This window comes from Notamacropus eugenii, chromosome 2 (assembly GCF_028372415.1).
Source record: "Notamacropus eugenii isolate mMacEug1 chromosome 2, mMacEug1.pri_v2, whole genome shotgun sequence".
Taxonomy (NCBI): Eukaryota; Metazoa; Chordata; class Mammalia; order Diprotodontia; family Macropodidae; genus Notamacropus; species Notamacropus eugenii.
In genome coordinates this window covers 370,370,430-370,389,641 of record NC_092873.1, presented here as the reverse complement: position 1 = coordinate 370,389,641, position 19,212 = coordinate 370,370,430, and the positions used below count along the sequence as shown (strand labels likewise).

Sequence of the window (19,212 nt, the reverse complement as noted above, 5' to 3'; positions counted from 1 at the left end):
GGTACCACTCCCTCCTGTCAACATCTCCTTGATGACTACTGGTTATTATCTTTGGGAGAATTACTTCTTCCTCTGAGAAAAGAAAAAAAGGAGAAGCTGAAATCAGCTGCTCCATCTGCTCTTGAGGATGGATGATGTAGCATGTTACCCATCTTCTGACAGAGGGATATGGTGGATAATTGATAATAACTGAGGAAACAATCTGAGCTATACGATTTATTGGCAAAACAGGCATAATAAAGGAGTCAGTGAACTCCCCAGTCAGTTCAATGGCCTTGAATGCAGATTGAGACAAGTTTTTATGTATTAAAAACAATGAATCAAGTAAGACCAATTAATTAAAGATAAAAGCAAACAACTAGAATACAAAATAAGGTAATCTGATTTCTAATTGGAAGAAAGATTAGGGACTTTCCAAGTTCTCCTGGTTCTCCTCACTGCATTCATCAGTTCATTTAAGTCTTCCTGTGTTTTTCTGAAACTTTCATCTTTTCTTATAGCACAATAGTAGTCCATCACATTGAAAGAGTGTAACTTGTTCAGTCATTCTCTAGCTGATGGACATCCCTTTAGTTTCCAGTTCTTTGTCGCTATAAAGAGCTGCTAAAAACATCATTGTACATACAGCACTTTTTCTTCCTTCTTTGGTGTCTTGGAGCAGAAGACTGGTATCACTGCATTAAGGTTATGCACATTTTAGTAATTTGGGGGCCATAGCCTCAAACTTATTTCCAGAATGGCTGGATTGATTTACAGCTCCATCAATCAATGTGTCTGTATTCCCTAAGCTCCTCCAACACTGATCATCTTCCCTTTTTGGTCAACTTTGCCAAACTGATGAGTGTGAAGTAGAACCTCAGAGTTATCTTAATTTGTATTTCTCTAATTATTGATTCGGAGTATTTTTTTTTCATATAACCACAGTAGTTTGGATATCTTCTTTTGAGAACTGTATTTTCATATCCCTTCTCCAAGGTTTATTTGTTGCAAAGGTTTCTTCTATTTTGTTTTGTTTTTTCAGTTGGGGATGAGGAATATTTAAGAGGGGAGAGGTGTCAGCTGTAGTGTTGCCAAAAAAGAAAATAGAATCATTGAAGCATTTAAAAGCAAATGCACAAAAGAGAATAAAAGGAAGTTTAGAAAGAAACACAGATATGCAGGACAACTTTGAAAGTAATAATGTGTTACATATACTTTTTAAATGAAAAGCAAAATCTCAGCAATATAATGATTCAAGATAACTCTAAAGGACTTATCATGAAAAATGCTAGCCATCCCCAGAGAAATAACTGATGGTGTCTGAATACAAATTGGAGGATACTTTTTTAAACTTTTTTCTTGAGTTTTTTTTGGGGGGGGTCTGTTTTCTTTCACAATATAACTATTATGGAAATGTTTTCCATGACTACACATATACTATATCAAATTGCTTGCCTTCTCAAGGGTCAGGTGGTTGAAAAGGAAGGAAGGGAGAGAATTTGAAACTCAAAAGTTTTAAAAATGAGTATTAAAAATTGTTTTTACAAGTAACTAGGGAAAAACAAAATAGTAAAAAATTTTTAAAAAAGAAAAAAGAAAGCAAAGTGTATGCCATAAATATTCATTGTTTCTGTTTTACTTTGCATATGAAAAATATTGTCTTTGGGGGGGTATGAAGTGCAAAGTTTAAAACATTAAATTAAAAGTGAAAAGTTGTTGGGGTTTAGCCCAGGCAAGGCTCATCAAATCATCCTGTTGAAATGACCAGGCTGAAGCTTACCTGAGTCTTGACCAACAGTGTGGGACAGAGACCACCTATGACTGAGCTAAAGGAAGAAAAGGCATCTACTCAGTACTAGAAGTCTAAGGCAGCAGCAGCATACAAGTAAGAGTAAAACAGATGTGAAATCCAGAAGGACCCTCACCCATCATGGTCTATTTACCAAGTGCCTGCTGGACAAATTGTTCTGAAGCTCAATGAGTAGAAAAAGAAGATGCTTTTTTTTTCTGTTCATTTTATTCTTGTCATTAATAAATTTGTTCTTTGTTAAATGGTTTTATAAACCTCAGAGCTAGCAGGAGAAACAAGGAAGTGGAAAAAAGGGAAGTACAGCAATTAAGTCTTAATAATGGTTCCATTGCTTGTTAGGTAAAAACTAGTGTAGCCTATGTGTCAGGGACCTTGGCAGGAGTTCTTCCCAATACAGCCCCACAGGACATAAAACAGTGCCTTACATTCAGTGGCAATTTAACAAATATCTGTTGATTAAATGTGCTGCTTCAAAATTGTCCCACGTTCACCCAATGTGCATTACCATCACCCACCACAGCTTTTACTGGCTGGTTGTCAATTTGTCAATTAAATTTAATTTAATACTACAGAAAACTAACAGGTTTTTTTCCCTAGCTCTAATTTGTGATTTCATCCAACTGGTGAAAATGTGGAAATATCCTTAACCTTTGCCATTGTCTCTCCTCAGAGTAACTTACAGGGTTTTTTTTCCTCCTTCAAATTTATTTATTTATTTGTTTTCAATTTTCAACAATCACTTCCATAAGTTTTAAATTTTCTCCTCCTCCCTCACCAAGGCTGCATGCAATCTTATATGATCTCTACACATACATTCTTATTAAACACATCTTCACATTAGTCATGTTGCATAGAAGAATTAAAATGAATGGGATGAGTAAAAAGTAAACAAAACCAAATGTAACAAAAGAGAAAATAGTCTGCTTCATTCTGAGTTCCAACTCCATAGTTCTTTCTCTGGATGTGGATGGCATTTTGCATCATGAGTCCTTTGGAAATGTTTTAGGTCCTTGCATTGCTGTTAAGGACTAAGTCTATCAAAAACAGTCTTTGCAAGTAACATACAGTCTTAAGAGAGTTGTTTGAGGGCACTGGGATATAAAGTGACTTGTCTAAAATGACATAGTATATGTTAGAGGAAGGACCTGAACTCAGCTTTCTGACTCCAATGGCTGGCCTTTTGTCTACTATAGCACTGTCTGCCTTCTAACAAAGCTTATATTTTAGAATTTAGATATTTTTGTGTTCTAATAAGCATTTTCAGCTTAAGCATTTCCTACTTGGCTTCACTCCTTTGGATGTCTCCAATTTGCCCCCCCCCAAACCTGTCTCTTTTCAGCCTCCTTTTGTGTGTAGTCTTTCCAAGTATTATATTCTAAGCACCTTGAAGGCAAAAACTGTCTTTTTCCCCTCCATATGTATCACCAGAACTTAACACAATGCCTGGCACATAGTAGGCACTTAAAATAAATGTTTATTGATTGACTATAATTGCCATATCAAAATATGGGCTTCCTCTTTGCCTCTCTTAAAATCTCATCTTCTACAGGACACTTTTCCCAATTCCTCTTAATTCTAGAGCCTTTCCTATGTTATTTCCTATTTATCCTGTACATAACTTGCTCTGTATATCTTTATCTGCATGTTATCTCTCCTATGAGAGTATCGGCTTCTCTATGGCAGGGACTGTCTTTTGCCTCTTTTTGTATATCCAGCCTTTAACACAGTGCCTGGCACATAGTAGGTGCTTAATAAGTTTTTATTGGTTGATTGACTGAATTGAAATGAAAGCATCTAGAAAGTTTCATCTTCTGAATAAAACTTGTCCACAAGTGATATCACTTTCTTAATAAGTCTCCTAACTACTTGCATTTAAAGACAAAAGTAAATCTAATTGATAATGTTTTATTCACTCTAAAAAACCTACCTTGCCTTCCTCTTAATAGCAATAAAATCAGAAAATAAATTGTGATTACATTAAATTACATTGCCATGAATAAATCCAAGCAAATTCTTGATTGTTTTATTGGTCCTGAATGAAAATTTACTGAAATTAAAATTACTTATGCTTAAATTACTTTAATGATCCTTGATGCAATCAACATAAGTTGTACCAGAACAGGAAAATAATTTTAAAAATAGTAAAGGAGGAAGGGTGTGACTTAGGAAAATGATCAGAACAGGAAGAAACAAGGCATCTTCTAGATGTTTAGGAATTATGTGTTGCTTGGTTTAAATTTATTAGTGAATTTAAAATCATATAGGGGAAATATTGGGCTTTGTTAAGCACATAGCAGGTATTCAGTACATATTAGTTTAAAGAAATCAATCATTTGGCAAATATTTATTAAGCATTTACTGTGTGCTATGTATGTGCTATAGGTAACTAGGTGGCACAGTAGATAGAGCCCAGGGTTTGGAATCAGGCAGAACATCCTCATGAGTTCAAATTCAGCCTCAGACACTTACTGGCTGTGTGACCCTGGAAAGTTGCTTAACCTTGTTTGTCTCAGTTTCCTCATCTGTAAAATGAGTTGGAGAAGGAAAAGGCAAATCACTCTAGTAACTTTACCAAGGAACCCTGAATGGGGTCACAAAGAGTCTCAAACCACTCAACAACAACATACATGTGTTATACATGTACACAAAGCATACAAAGGAAAGGGAAAAAATAGCTCCTGCCTTCAAGGACCTTACAGTCTGTGGAGGAGACAACATATATATTAATAGATACATAAAAGCTCCACACAGAGTAGATGGAAGGCAATCTCAAAGGCAGATGGCCCTTGAGAGGCAGCATGGTACAAGAGATATTTGGCCGGCCTTGAAGTCAGGAAAATCTAGGTTGATGTCCTGGCTCTGACACATACAAACTGTACTATAATTCACTTAACCTATCATTGTCCCTAGGCAAATGATTAGTGCAGTGCCTAACACGTGGTAGGTGCTTAATACATGCTGACTATGAGTTTTGTGTGTATTTCATTTTCATTGTTAATCCTTTTTCCTCCTATTGATTCACAATTCAGCTTCAGCTCCACCCCTCCATCATCTCCTCTCTAATACTGTACACAGCTGTGCCACCATCCTCATCTTTTCCCATTCCTCCCCCATCCCCTCTTCCCCTGGAACCTTGACTCTGTCCATGGTTGCTGGGCTGTATTGGGTGAGTCTTCACCCTCTCTTGCCTGGAAACAGGACTACACTTCACTTCAAGGCATCTCTACACCATGCTGTCTTTACTCCCTCACCAGAACCTCATACTCCTCGGGAAACTAGACCTCCATGTTATTTCCAGGTCATCTGCACACCATTCCCAGCTCTGCTCTGCTTTCCAGCTCTCCTTTATGTACAGTCATCCTTCCACTCATTAAAATGTAATCTCCTTAAGGTTTATCAACTATGCCAATGATTCTCAAATCTACCTCTCCTCCCAATCTCTCTGCTGACCTTCAATCCTTCATCTCCAATTGCCTTTTAGACATCAAAAGCTGGATGTCCAGTAGACATCTTAAACTCACTATGTCCAAAATATGACTCATTTGTCTCTTCCCCTAAACCTATCCTTCCTGCTACCTTCCCTATTATTGCAGAGGTCAACACCATCCTCCCAGTCCCTCAGGCTCACAACCTAGAAGTCATACGAGGAGGATGCAACCAATGTGGTAGAGTAAAGGACTAGCCTGAGCTCTCCCCCAAACTACTCTAAATACCTTTGAAAAATGACTCTAAACAAATTCTAGAGCAGTAGAATCCACAAAAAGATGGAATGAAACAATTTTCCAACCCAAGACAACTTGGAAGATCTACAGGAAAGGTCTGTTGCATCAGGAGAAGGGAGGAGTATTGTTTAGTGCAGCCCCAACCCCAGAAAAGGAGCTAGCCTTGGGAGTGACTGAATCAGCAGTAGTGGCAGCTGCTTCTAGAGTTCTCAGCAAAGATAGTAAGGGGTCAAACAACTGGTCAGAAGGAAATTACAGGGGTCTTTTTGCTAGCATTGAGGCAAGACTCTGTGGCTTTGCCTATACTCAGATCCAGGTAACAGTCCTAGGGCAAGACGGAGCACTAGCATAGTGGAACTTGTGGCCACAGTAGAGTGAGACCCTCCTCACAGTTCCAGGACAGAAAAGAGTGCTTGTGGTTGCTCACAGACCAGAGCACAGGCCAGGAGAGTACCAAACACCTCTCCTTAGATCATTCCACCTTGGAAGAACTGAAAACTTACAGGTCCCTAGAAAACAGCTGCATAAAACCCTGGAAGCTTGAGATAGTGTGCCCTCCACCCTGGAAGCAGAACTCTACTTTAACAAAGAGTTAAGACACCATCAGCAGGGGCAGAGACAGTGACTGCTACTGGAGTTCTAGGTACACAGATTGTGGGGGGATCATGCAGCTGACAGTATACCCCCCACCCCCACTGGAAGCAGAGATCTACCTTGACAAAGAGCTCAAAAGTCAAGTAAATGGCTGGGGAAATGAGTAAAAACCAGAAAAAGAATCAGACTATAGAATCTTACTTTGGTGACAAGGAGGATCAAAGCATGCAAACAGAAGAGAACAAAGTTAAAGCACCTCCATTAAAAGCCTCCAAGAAAAATATGAATTGGTCTCAGGCCATGGAAGAGCTCAAAAAGGATTTTGAAAATCAAGTAAGAAAAGTAGAGCAAAAATTAGGAAGAGAAATGAGACTGATGCAAGAAAATCATGAAAAGTGAGTCAACTGCTTGCTAAAGGAGACCCAAAAAAATGCTGAAGAAAATAATACTTTAAAAAATAGACTAACCCAAATGCAAAAGAGATCCAAAAAGTCAACGAGGAAAAGAATGTTCTAACAAGCAGAATTGGCTTGATGGAAAAGGAGGTCCAAAAGTTCACTGAAGAAAATAATTCCTTAAAGATTAGAATAAGGCAGATGGAAGCTAATGACTTTATGAAAAATCAAGAAATTATAAAATAAAACCAAAAGAATGAAAAAATAGCAGACAATTTGAAATATCTCAATGGAAAAACAACTGACCTGAAAAATAGATCCAGGAGAGACAATTTAAAAATTATGGGACTACTTGAAAGCCATGATCAAAAAAAAGAGCCTAGGCATCATATTTCATGAAATTATCAAGGAAAACAGCCCTGATATTCTAGAACCAGAGGGTAAAATAAATATTGAAAGGATCCACTGATTACCTCCTGAAAGAGATCTGAAAAGAAAAACTCCTAGGAACATTGTGGACAAATTTCAAAGTTCCCAGGTCAAGGAGAAAACATTGTAATCTGCTAGAAAGAAACAATTTGAGTGTTGTGGAAATACAATGAGGATAACACAAGATCTAGCAGCTTCTACATCAAGGGATTGCAGGGCTTGGAATATGATATTCCAGAAGTCAAATGAACTAGGATTAAAACCAAGAATCACCTACCCAGCAAAACTGAGTATAATACTTCAGGGGAAAAAAATGGTCATTCAATGAAATAGAGGACTTTTAAGCATTCTTGATAAAAAGATCAGAGCTGAATAGAAAATTTGACTTTCAAATACAAGACTCAAAAGAAGCATAAAACAATAAACAGAAAAGGACAATCATAATGGACTTAATAAGGTTAAATTGTTTACATTCCTACATGGGAAGGTAATATTTGTAACTCATAAGACCTTTCTCATTATTAGGGTAGTTAGAAGGAGTATGTATAGCTAGAGGGCACAGGTGTGAGTTGAATATGAAGGGAAGACATCTAAAAAATAAAATTAAGCAGTAAGAGAGCAATATGCTAGGAGAAAGAGAAAGGGAGAAGTAGAATGGGGTAAATTATCTCATAAAAGAGGCATGAAAAAGCCTTTACAGTGGAGGGGAAGAGCGGGGAGGTGAGGGGGAGTGAGTGAACCTTACTCTCATCAGAACTGGCTCAAACAGGGAATAACATATACATTCAATTGGGTATAGAAACTAATTTTAACCTACAGGAAAGTAGGAGGGGAAGGGGGATAAAAGGGGAGGTTGATAAAAGGGAGGCAGGTTGGGGGAGGGGGTAGTTAGAAGCAAAACACTTTTCAGGAAGGACGAGGTGAAAGGAGAGAGAGAATAGAATAAGCAATGCGGGGTGAAAGGATGGAGAGAAATACAGTTAGCAATAGCGACTGTGAACAAAAATTTGAAACAAGTTTTTCTGATAAAGGCCTCATTTTTCAAACATAAAGAGAACTGAGTCAAATTGATAAAAATAAGAGCCATTCCCCAATTGATAAATGATCAAAAAATGATCAGTTTTCAGATGAAGTAATCAAAGCTATCTATAGCCATATTAAAAATATTACTTGCTACTGATGGAGAAATGGAAATTAAAACAATTATGAGGCACTCCTCATAGCTATTAGACTGCCTAATAGGACAGAAAAGGTAAATGACAAATATTGGAGGGGATATGGGAAAAATGAAACATTAATATGCTGTCAGTAGAGTTGTAAACTGAGTCAACCATTCTGTAGCGCAATTTGGAACTATGTCCAAAGGGCTATAAAACCATGCACACCCTTTGACTTAGCAATACTAGGTCTGTATGCCAAAAGAGATAAAAACCAAAAAGGACCCATATCTACAAAAATATTTATAGCAGCTCTCTTCTTGAGGCAAAGAATTGGAAATTGAGGGGATGCTCACCAATTGGGGAATGGCTAAATAAGTTGTGGCATACAATTATGATGGAATAGTATTGTACTACAAGAAATGATGAGCGGGATACTCTCAGAAAAACTTGGAAAAGACTCACATGAGCTGATCCAAAGTGAAATGTACTGTGTACAAAGTGGCAGCAATATTGTAAGATGATCAGCTTATAACTTAAGATACATATATATATGTGTGTATATATATATATGTGTATATAAGATAACTTAGCTATTCTTAGCAATACAATGATCCAAGACAATTCTGAAGAACTTATGATGAAGGATGCTCTCCATCCCCAGAGAAAGAACTGATGTGCCTGAATACAGATTGAAGCATACTTTTTTTAACTTTCTTCTTGAGGTTTTTTTCTCTGTGATTTCTTTTACAACATGATTATTATGAAAATGTTGTGCATGACTGCACATGTATAACCTATGTTGAATTGCTTGCCTTCTCAACGGGGCGGGGGGGGGGGGCTGGGGGTGGAGAAGGAAGCGGGGAGAGAATTTGGGACCAAAAGTTTTAAAAACAAAAGTGAACTGGGGAAAAATAAAAATGAATGAAATGAATGAATGAATGAAAAATAAAATGAATACAAATTTAAATAAAAAGCCATCCTAGAATTCCTCACTATCTCTAACCTCCACTATCCTCATATACCACATCCCCCAACCTCCCCTCTTGACTCTGCCCTGTATCAATGTGTTGCCAAAGCTTGTCAATTTGACCTTTGCAACATTTCTTGAATATTTCCCCCTCTCTCCTCAGACACAACCACTATTCTAGTGCAGGCCCTCATCACTTGATACCTGGACTATTGCAACAGTGGGTCAGCGTGCCTCAAATCTCTCCCCAGCTCATTCATTCTCCATTCAGCAACTCAAGTGAATTGCCTAAAACACAGGTCTGACCATACCATCCCTCTCTACTCAATAAATTCCAGTGGTTCCCTATCACTTCCAGAAGCCTCTGGTTGGTGTTCAAAGCCCTCCATAACCCTAGACCCCCTCCGACCCTTCCAGTCTTCTTATACCTTACTAACAAGTACAATTACTCTTCAAAGGATCCAGTGATACAGACTTCCTTGCTATTTCCAGAAAGAGACACTCCATCTCAGCACCAGGCAATCTCTTTGTCTCCCATGACTGCAATGCTTTTCCTCCTCCACTCAGATGACCGATCTCCCTGGCTCCTTTAAGTTCCTACTAAAATTCCACTTTCTACAGGAAGCCTTCCATTTGTCCTGCATATAGCTTGCTTTGGGTATATATATATATATATATATATATATATATATATATATATATATATATATATATATATATATATATATATATATATGTGTGTGTGTGTGTATATATGTATATGTATATGTATGTATACATATATATAATATATATTTGTCTGTAAGGTGTCTCTCCAATTATAAACTTCTTGAGGGCAAGGTCTCTTTTTGCATCCTCAGCACTTAGCACAGAGCTTGGAACACAGTAAGCACTGAAATGTTTTTTGATTGTCAAGTTATTCTATTTCTACTCCCTTTCATAGGCGAATTTATAGGAAAAGTTGTCTACATTCATTGCCTCCTCTTCTCTTACTCGTTTCTCACCACCCTTCAGTTTGGATTCCAAATTTATCATTCAACTGAAACTTGCTCTCCAGTTACCAACCATCTCTTAAGTGTCCACTCAAATGGCCTTTTCTCCGTCCTCATCATTCTTGATCTCCATCCTTTTCTCTTTGGGTTTTTATGCACTGCTGTATCTCCCTTTTCCTCTTACCTGTTAGATTCTTCCTCAGTCTCCTTTGCTTGATCATCATCAATGTCATAGGATTATAGATATAAATGGGGCTGAGAGGTCATTGATTCCAACCCCTTCATTTTTCAGAGGAGAAAACTGAGTCTGAGAAACATAATATTAAGTAGCATTTAAATGGTGTTTTAATGTTTGCAAAACCTTTTACAGATATTCTTATCATGTTTATCCTCACAACAACTATGGGAGTAAGTGCTATTATTATCCTCATTTTTCAGATGAAGAAACTGAGGCCCACAGAGGTTAAGTGTATTTATCAGGGTCACAGAGCTAGTAGGGCCTTTCAAACTCCAGACCCAATGCTCTCTCTCCTGTGCTACCTAGTTACCCGAGGTTAAGTAATTTGCCCAATGTCACACAGTTAATAAGTATCTGGTGGCAAAATTTAAATTCAGGATTTAGTAACTCCAAATGCAGTTCTCTGTCCATCAAGTTTACTATGGGTATACCTCAAGGCTTTATCCTGGGTCCTCACCTTTTCTATAGCTATACACTCTTTTGGTTATCTCATTGACTTCCATGAGTTTAATTAAGATAATATCTTTGAAGATAACTCTGGGCCAAACCTTACTGAGCTCTGGCCTTTCATTCCCAACTGCTTGCTCCACATTTCCAGTGTATGATTTGTAGACTTCTCAAATGCAACATGTCTAAAACAACATCCATCTTTGTCTCCAAACCTACTCCTCTTCCAAACTTTCCTCTTTCTTTAAAATGGACTAGCATCTTTCTAATCACTCAGGTTTCTGACCTCAGTTATTCTTCAGGTTTCACTTCCTTCTCACCTGGAATATTAAAAGACTTGCCAAAGCTTCTTGTCTCCAAAACATCCTTCTTATTATTCTTTTTTCTTCATTCCCATGGCCACCATCCCTTGTCTGGGCTACTGCAGTAGCTTCCTAAGTGTTCTGTTTCAAATCTCTAAATGACCCATCCTCCGCAGAGCTGCCCAATTGATATTCCCAATGCATGAGTCTGACCATGTCATCTCCACCCCTGCTATAAAAAGCTCCAGTGTTTCCAGCACAAAATACAAACCGCCTTTATTTGGCATTTAAAACCCTTCATCACTTAGCTCAGGCAGGTAGAAGGATAGACTCATCTTTAAGTTCAAATCCGGCCTCAGACACTTATTAGCTATGTGACCCTGGGCAAGTCATTTAATTCTGTTTGTCTCAGTTTCCTCATCTGTAGAATAAACGGAGAAGGAGATGACAAACCCCTCCAGTATCTTTGCCAAGAAAACCCCCCAAAACCATCTAGTTCTAATCAACCTTTCCAGATTTATGACATCATACAATCTGTGTTCCTGCCAGTCTACTTGCTCTTTCTCATCCATGATAATCCATTTTCCATCTCTATGGTTTTTTGCTGGCTCTTCTCTGTGCCTGAAATGTTCTCCTTCCTCATCTCTACCTCTAACAATCCCTTGTTTCCTTCAAGGGTTAGTTCAAGTGCCCCCTTCTAAAGTCGAGTTTTTCGAAGCTGTCATCCCACCCTGCTGCTATTACTGGGGCTTTGCTAAAATTATTTTGTAGCAATTATACACACACATATGTATGTATATGTGTATATGTGTTTATATACACATACTTCATGTTTACGAATGTGTGTATGTGCCTTTTCTCTTTAGTAGAAGCTAAGGTCCTCGACATCAAGAACTGTTTCTTTTTTTGTCTTTACATCACATTGCTGTTCAGTTGTTTCTCTTTTGTGATGCTATTTACAGATTTTGGGAATTTAATGTTGTGGTTTGCTATTTCCTTCTCTAGCTCATTTTACAGATGAAGAAAGCGAGGCACACAAGTTAAGTGACTTGCCCAAGGTCATACGGCTAATAAGGGTCTGAGGCCAGATTTGAACTCAGGAAGATAAGTCTTTTTCTTGACTTCAGGCCTAGCACTCTATCCCATGAGCAACCTAGTAGAGTTGCTTATATACTTAGCATTTAGTAAAGTACATGTTAATTAGTGCTTAATAAATGCTTGAATGACTGATGAGTTGCCAAAATGCTGTAGGGTGTTTCCTCACTGGTACTTACCTACAGAAATTACGTTATAGAAAAAACAATTCCCTCTTTGTATCATTCATCACATCCCTGACAGGGCAGTGATTTTTCCCATATAAAAATAACTTAAAAGGGGAAGGGGTAGCATAGTAACAGCTAGTGTCCGCCCTCCAGATTAATTCCAATTTATATTATGCCTATCTAGTTATTTACTTGTTGTTCCTGGCTCCACTCACATTAGATTGTAAACTCCCTGAGGGCAAGGATTATTTTTTCTTTACCTTTCTTTGTACTTAACCAGCCGACATATTGGTACTTTGGCTGTTCACCTTTCTGAGCTAGTTTCAGCATTTGTAATTAGCGGTGAGACTGGTCTCCACCCACAGTTTAGCACTGAAAGGGTCACAAATGGAAAAAGTTTAAGAAGTCCAGAACTAGATGACATCTAAGGCCCTTCCAAGTTTCCTATTTTTTGTTCTATATTTGGGGAGAAAGGTTGGAAAGCTACAAAAACTACCTCACTCAAGGATGGGAAAGCTGGCTAGCATTTCATAAATGTAAAGTCAACGTCCAACCCGGTTTTACAGATGGAGAAACTGAAGAGGTCAGAGGATGGGGAAGTAAAGCAACTTCAAGGTCTCTGTTCCAGGACTTACAGGCAAGTCTCCTGAATCTTAAAAAATCTTGTACTCTTTGAAAAAACACCAAACATGAAGTGTCTACTATATAATGAGCACTGGAGTTGGAGGGAAAAACTGAGCTACCTAGCTCTAAATTTCAACTCCCTATAGGCTGAAAGTGTTTTTTAATTATAAATGTTTTCTAGTCACAGTCATGAACGCAAAAAAATAATTAAATGACAATGTGTTGTCAAACTAAAGATTATCATGGCCACACACTTTTCATTAGAAAGTCTCGTTACATACTTAACACCAAGTCAGATGAAAATAATTTTTTATAATTAATAATAATAATATTTTTAACTCCCCCCCAATTATTTTAAGATCTTTTTACTGAAGGTCTCTGCTAATAAATCTACCTGAATTCCCTTTTTTCTCAATGACATGTAAAAATAACTTTTTTTTAAACATTTCGAGTTCCAAATTCTCTCCCTCTCTTCCCTCCTCTAAGTACATACACTGTCAAGCAAATGTGTTTTTCACGTAAATGTGCAGATTTTTTTAAGTTCCCAGGTAACAGCAAAAAATAGGTAGAAGAGGGTTCTGCCCTCAAGAAGCTTACGTTCGTCATCCCCTTATATACTAGCAAATCAACCTATTTGCGTAGGTGGGTGGGCAAAGCAGTTGGCGGCCAGGTGGGTTCGTGCCACACCTCCAGCTGCGTAATGACGTCAACGTGAAACACGCAAAGAGAGTCCGGCAAAGCCCCCTTCTGAGCTAGGAAATTGCCACGCGGCCCCCATTAAAGACTCCGCACGCACCTCTGCACACGCATCTCCGCCCCCAGACCGCGGCGCCGACTTGAAGCTCCAGTCCCCGCCCACTCCCCACCCCTGCCGCTTTACTCCACTTTTGTCCCCGCCCCTCAGCGTTTTCCCGCCAAGGGCCGTTACTGCCGCGCGGAATTGTGGGCCGGTGCTGCCCGCTGCCGGGTCTATTTCAGTCCTCCCCGAGGCGCCAAACCGCCCAGCAGACGCGGCTTCCTCAGTCCCGAGAAGAACGACTTGGCCCGACGTAAACTAGTAGCCCCCCACTAAGGATAACACCTGTCGGTGTTTTCATCCTACTACTGGGTTTTGCCACGCGGAAGTTCGACGACTCGATATATCCTACCGGCGCGGGACTTTTTTTTTTTTAAGTTCTCCTGTCGCCGCGGAGGGTGACGCCGGACGCGCGTGCGCAACGAACCCCGTAGAGGTGCCCGTTGCGTTCCTGCGCGTGCGCAGCGTGTCCGCGAGTCCGCCTGCTGTCTCCCCTCCCCCGTATCCGTGCGCGGAGCAGGCAGATAAGGGCGCCATTTTGGAGCAGCCGCGGGAGACGTGGTGTAGCTTGCAGGGCTTCCTCCGCTGTGTGTTTGTAGGGTGGGGGAGGGAACTCGGGCTCTCTAGTCCGCGCCTTTCTTCGTCGTCGCTACCGCCATGTCGGGAGGAGGAGTGATCCGCGGCCCGGCTGGGAACAACGATTGCCGCATCTATGTGGGCAACCTTCCCCCGGATATCCGCACCAAGGACATAGAGGACGTGTTCTACAAGTACGGCGCCATCCGCGACATAGATCTTAAGAACCGTCGCGGAGGGCCCCCCTTCGCCTTTGTGGAGTTCGAGGACCCGCGGTGAGGAGGCCCGGGACGGAGCTGGCTGGGGAGGGGTGCTGGAGCGCGCGGGCCCGCCCTGCAGACTGTGAAGAGGGAGAGCCGGGGCCTGCGCTGAGAAAACAGACGCGTGGTGGCGGACAGGCAGAGGGGAGCAGTCCGAAAGCCCTGGGGACAGCAAGGAGCGCCTACCCGTTCCTGGCTGGCTGCCCTGGGCCCCCCTAGGTGGGGCCACGTGGACGCCACGGGGGGAACCTGGGCTCCCGCCGACCTAGGGCGGGAAGGCGAGCCCACCGCCGGGGGAAGACTCGCGGGGCAGCCCGAGACGGCGTGCCCGGGTGGGGGAGGGGCCGCGGCCGGCCTTTCGATGCCGAGCCTGTGGGCTGCTTCTCTCGAATCCCTCCTCCTAAACTCCCCCCTCGTGGATCTTGTGCGCATGTGCGAGGCCTGGGCCGCGGCCGCTTTTCCGTTTCTCCCGACTTGGACTGCCCGGGATTTGCTCATGTCGCGTGTGTGCTTTATTTTCTCCAATTTAGGGACGCGGAAGATGCAGTGTACGGGCGTGACGGTTACGATTACGATGGATATCGGCTCCGTGTGGAGTTTCCCCGAAGTGGTCGGGGTACTGGCCGAGGGGGGGGTGGCGGCGGTGGTGGCGGTGGAGCCCCTCGAGGCCGCTATGGCCCCCCATCCAGGCGATCTGAATACAGAGTGGTCGTATCTGGTGAGTTTTCCTTTTCCTTTGCAGGCTAAGGGGGGGAGAAAATTGCACAATAAACGGTTTATTCAGGACTATGCTAATCGCTATAATTACCCCTCCCCCCCGCATATTTTCGTGGTGGTTTAATTTAGCTCCTAAATTATTCGGTGTTTCCAGATCAAGAAAAGCTAGGTTCATAAGCCCTGATTGACACATGCTGGCTTTGTTACCCTAGTTAAATCACTTCTCAGTCCCCTAAGGGACTTTTTTTTTTTTTTTTAAAGCTACGAACTGCTGACAGTGCTACCATTGCTAGAGCAATCTGTTAAATAGGGAGCAATCTTGCACCATCAAATCAGTCTTAGTACACAGTCCTAGATTGTTAGGAAAGTATTTTATCTGAAATAGGCTTCATTAGTGCAGTGTGGTATGAACACACTAAGATTTTGCAAATAATCTGTTATTTTTTTTTACTCCAGGTACTTAGTTACTCTGAGTGTACACTTGTGTTCCCATTAGTACCTCTGCTTAAATGGGTGCTTTCTAAATGGAAGATTTAAAAGAAAAAAACTGTAATTTTTGGGATTAACAGTTTTTACTTATTTTGATTCAGGGCTGCCTCCAAGTGGAAGTTGGCAGGATTTAAAGGATCACATGCGTGAAGCAGGTGATGTATGTTATGCTGATGTTTACCGAGATGGAACTGGTGTCGTGGAGTTTGTTCGGAAGGAAGATATGACCTACGCAGTTCGAAAACTGGATAACACTAAGTTTAGATCTCATGAGGTAGGTTATACATTTTCTCTTTTTTTGGGCCTGAGTTGGATACAAGGGGCTTAACAATGGGACTTGAAAGGTAAGGACCCAGGCAAAAATGTTCTTTGTTTTTTATGGATGGAGACAAAATAACATTCCTGGTTCTGTCTGATATTTTATGGCACTGTATTCAGTCAAGCATGCCTTTGAAGACATAGATCTTTCAATCGAAAGTTCTGTCTATTCAATAGGGAGAAACTGCCTACATCCGTGTTAAAGTTGATGGGCCAAGAAGTCCAAGTTATGGAAGATCTCGATCTCGAAGCCGTAGTCGTAGCAGAAGCCGTAGTCGAAGCAACAGCAGGAGTCGAAGTTACTCCCCAAGAAGAAGCAGAGGATCTCCACGCTACTCCCCCCGTCATAGTAGATCTCGTTCTCGCACATAAAGATCATTGGTGACTTTTTGTAGAACCCCATGTTGTATACAGTTTTCCTTTACTCAGTACAATCTTTCATTTTTTTAATTCAAACTGTTTTATTCAAAATGGGCTGGTGTTGAATTGCATTCTTGTGTAATATCCCTTTGCTCCTAACATCAACATTCCCCTCATGTCTTTGGTAAATTGTATTTTAAGTGATGTTGTAGGCAGGATTGTTTAAATTTAATTACCCATGCTCTTCAGACTGTGATATTGCTGTGTAAATGTCTGTGTTCCTATGGTGTGTATGCACTGGGATGTTGGGAATGTTTGGTTATCTTGTCTTACCTGGGGGAATTCTTATGTTTTATCTTGCCTTTTCATGTGTCTTTCTGTAGACATATCTGAAGAGATGGATTAAGAATGCTTTGGATTAAGGATTGTGGAGCACATTTCAATCATTTTAGGATTGTCAAAAGGAGGATTGAGGAGGATCAGATCAATAATGGAGGCAATGGTATGACTCCAAGTGCTATTGTCACAGATGAAATTGGCAGTATTGACCTTATACTAGAAGGCAGTGGTTGAAACTTGAGTATTTACATCTACCATAAGACATCTGCAATGTTTTATATTGTAGTTAACCTTGAGCTACAATTGCTCTGCTCCTTAAAACCCTGGCAATTGTGGCAGAGATTACATTGCCCATTTATAGCAATTTTGACTCATTTTGCTCCCCCTTTTTGTTTTTTTGTTTGTTTTAGTAGGGACTAATGTGGGAAGGACCGACTATATAATTTGTCACTATGCTTAGTTACAACTGTTAATGTAACCTGCTGTTGGTGTACATGTGGGTACAGGGTATCTTAATTCCAAACAGATAGAGTATAATATCAATACTGCTAAAACTGCATGTCCTCTGTGTGACTGATATAGCGTTGCTATTTCATTTTTAAGCATCGAAATGAAAGCAAAATATAGAACTCCGAAATGTTGGTGTAGATAACCTAGTTGGGAATAATATCTTAAATCTCACCTCACCCTTCCCCAGATATGTTTTTAAAACAGAGAATTTATTTTAATTTACAGATTAAATTGCAGATGGGAGCGCTAGCTTTAGTTTAGAACTAGGTGGGTAGCTATAGCAGTAAACTTTTTCAGCTACATAACTTTTTGCAACCACAAAACCTGTAATACACTGTACAGTAACAAATGTTGGCATTATCAGTTGAGCTGTAAATATACAATGCTTCTTCCAATTAGTCTCTATAATAATTAAGTTTCTTAAAATTTATCTGAACTTCACCATTCAAAAGCTTGTTTTGGGGAATTGATAGTTATTGATGTACATCTGTTAAATTGATGACAGACATAACTCATCATTCCCCAGAAACCTTTTTTTGATTACAGTATCTAACATTTTGCCTCCTCTTTTTTGGTTTTGCTGGTTATAAAGGTTTGGATTGGAGAGGGCTCACTGGATCCCAATCCTTGGAGCTGGATCATTGGATTCAAATCATAATGTGGATAGGATAGGGAGGATGAATTACAAGGATTCATGGAGCGGGATCAGATTACCAGGAACATAGGAGTGGATTCCTGCCCCAACCAAACCGCATACGTGTGGATTTTTTTTTATTCAACTTAATTGGCTATTCCAAAGATTTTTTTCCTATTTTTGACGATTGGAGCCCTTAAGATGCACGATGGAATTGTGTTTTGCATTTTTTGGTAAAAGGAGCAAAGCGAGGACCTGGAGAGGTACGCTGGAGCAATCTCCTTGGAAGGATTCAGCACGAGTAGATGGTAAACATATAAAGGGGAAAAGGGGGGGTTTGTTTAAAGTGAAATAGTAAATCAGTAAGTCACTTCTCTAAATTTAAAAAAAAAAAAACAAATTCGGAGTTGAAGAATAAGTAGGTTTCCAATTGGCTATTGCCATTTTTCTTTGAAAAATAAAACATTTTTTAAAAAACATGCATGGTTGTCCTTTTTCATCTTGATGTGAGACAGCAGTTTTTAGTAAACTGGTGAGAAGTCTAATTCCTTAATTTTAAATTGACCAGATATCATGGGTTTCAGTATTTTTTCTTCCCAATTGAGCAATTTCAGACCACTCCAAAAAATTAGGCTAGCATTTGTTGTACCTTCTTTAGTAACATTACTGAAAAGGCTATAGAGAAGCCAACCAAATGGTGGGAAATTATAGGATATGACTAATGAGAAGCCCTAGTGAGATAATCTCATATTATTTTGAAAGTAATAATTAAGTAGATTAAGGTAATGTAGAATTGAATGGTGATTGTAAATTGAATTAAACATTTGTTTACCTGTGACTCGCAGGCATTTTACTGGGAGGCTGCTATATAAAATGTTGATTTCATCATATTCTCTACCTTGGTCTTTTAAAACAAGTATTGATTTCATTTGAAAAATCAAGAGTTGAAAATAAAAGGCTGAATTTTGTTGGAATTTGGTTGTACTTTTAATAAATTAAACTGATCAGCCTGGGCAGACACAGTTTTGACATTGGCTAGCAGCTTTTTTTTTTTTTTAAACGATCATTAGAACTGTTCTTGAACTTCAGCTAGTTGTTTCCTGGCAAATTTCAGCATCTGTTAATAGTTATCGCTAAAAGCCATAGAGTAGCCTGGAGGGCCTTGGAATAAGAAAGACCTGGGTTCAAGATCTACCATTAAAATGACTTTGCTCCACATCCCAGGCAATTCTCAAAAGACTTAAGTAACATAAAATTTCCTTTCCCTGCTCCCCCCCCCCCCCCAATATTAT

General features: G+C 40.0%; 1 protein-coding gene across 2 annotated transcripts; it reads left to right on the top strand.

The window, feature by feature from the left end:
• Positions 1-11,772: 11,772 nt before the first annotated feature.
• On the top strand, positions 11,773-18,894 carry SRSF1 (serine and arginine rich splicing factor 1). 2 transcript variants are annotated; one of them, XR_011975279.1, is made up of 5 exons: positions 11,773-14,568; positions 15,084-15,271; positions 15,861-16,033; positions 16,255-16,939; positions 17,879-18,894. XR_011975279.1 is itself a non-coding variant. In XM_072646814.1 (4 exons), the coding sequence occupies exons 1-4, from the start codon at positions 14,375-14,377 to the stop codon at positions 16,447-16,449; spliced, it is 750 nt and encodes a 249-aa protein (XP_072502915.1). In that variant the 5' UTR covers positions 11,773-14,374; the 3' UTR covers positions 16,450-18,894. The 2 variants fall into 2 exon arrangements, 1 of the variants encoding a protein (XP_072502915.1); XM_072646814.1 differs by having other exon boundaries at positions 16,255-18,894.
• Positions 18,895-19,212: the final 318 nt, after the last annotated feature.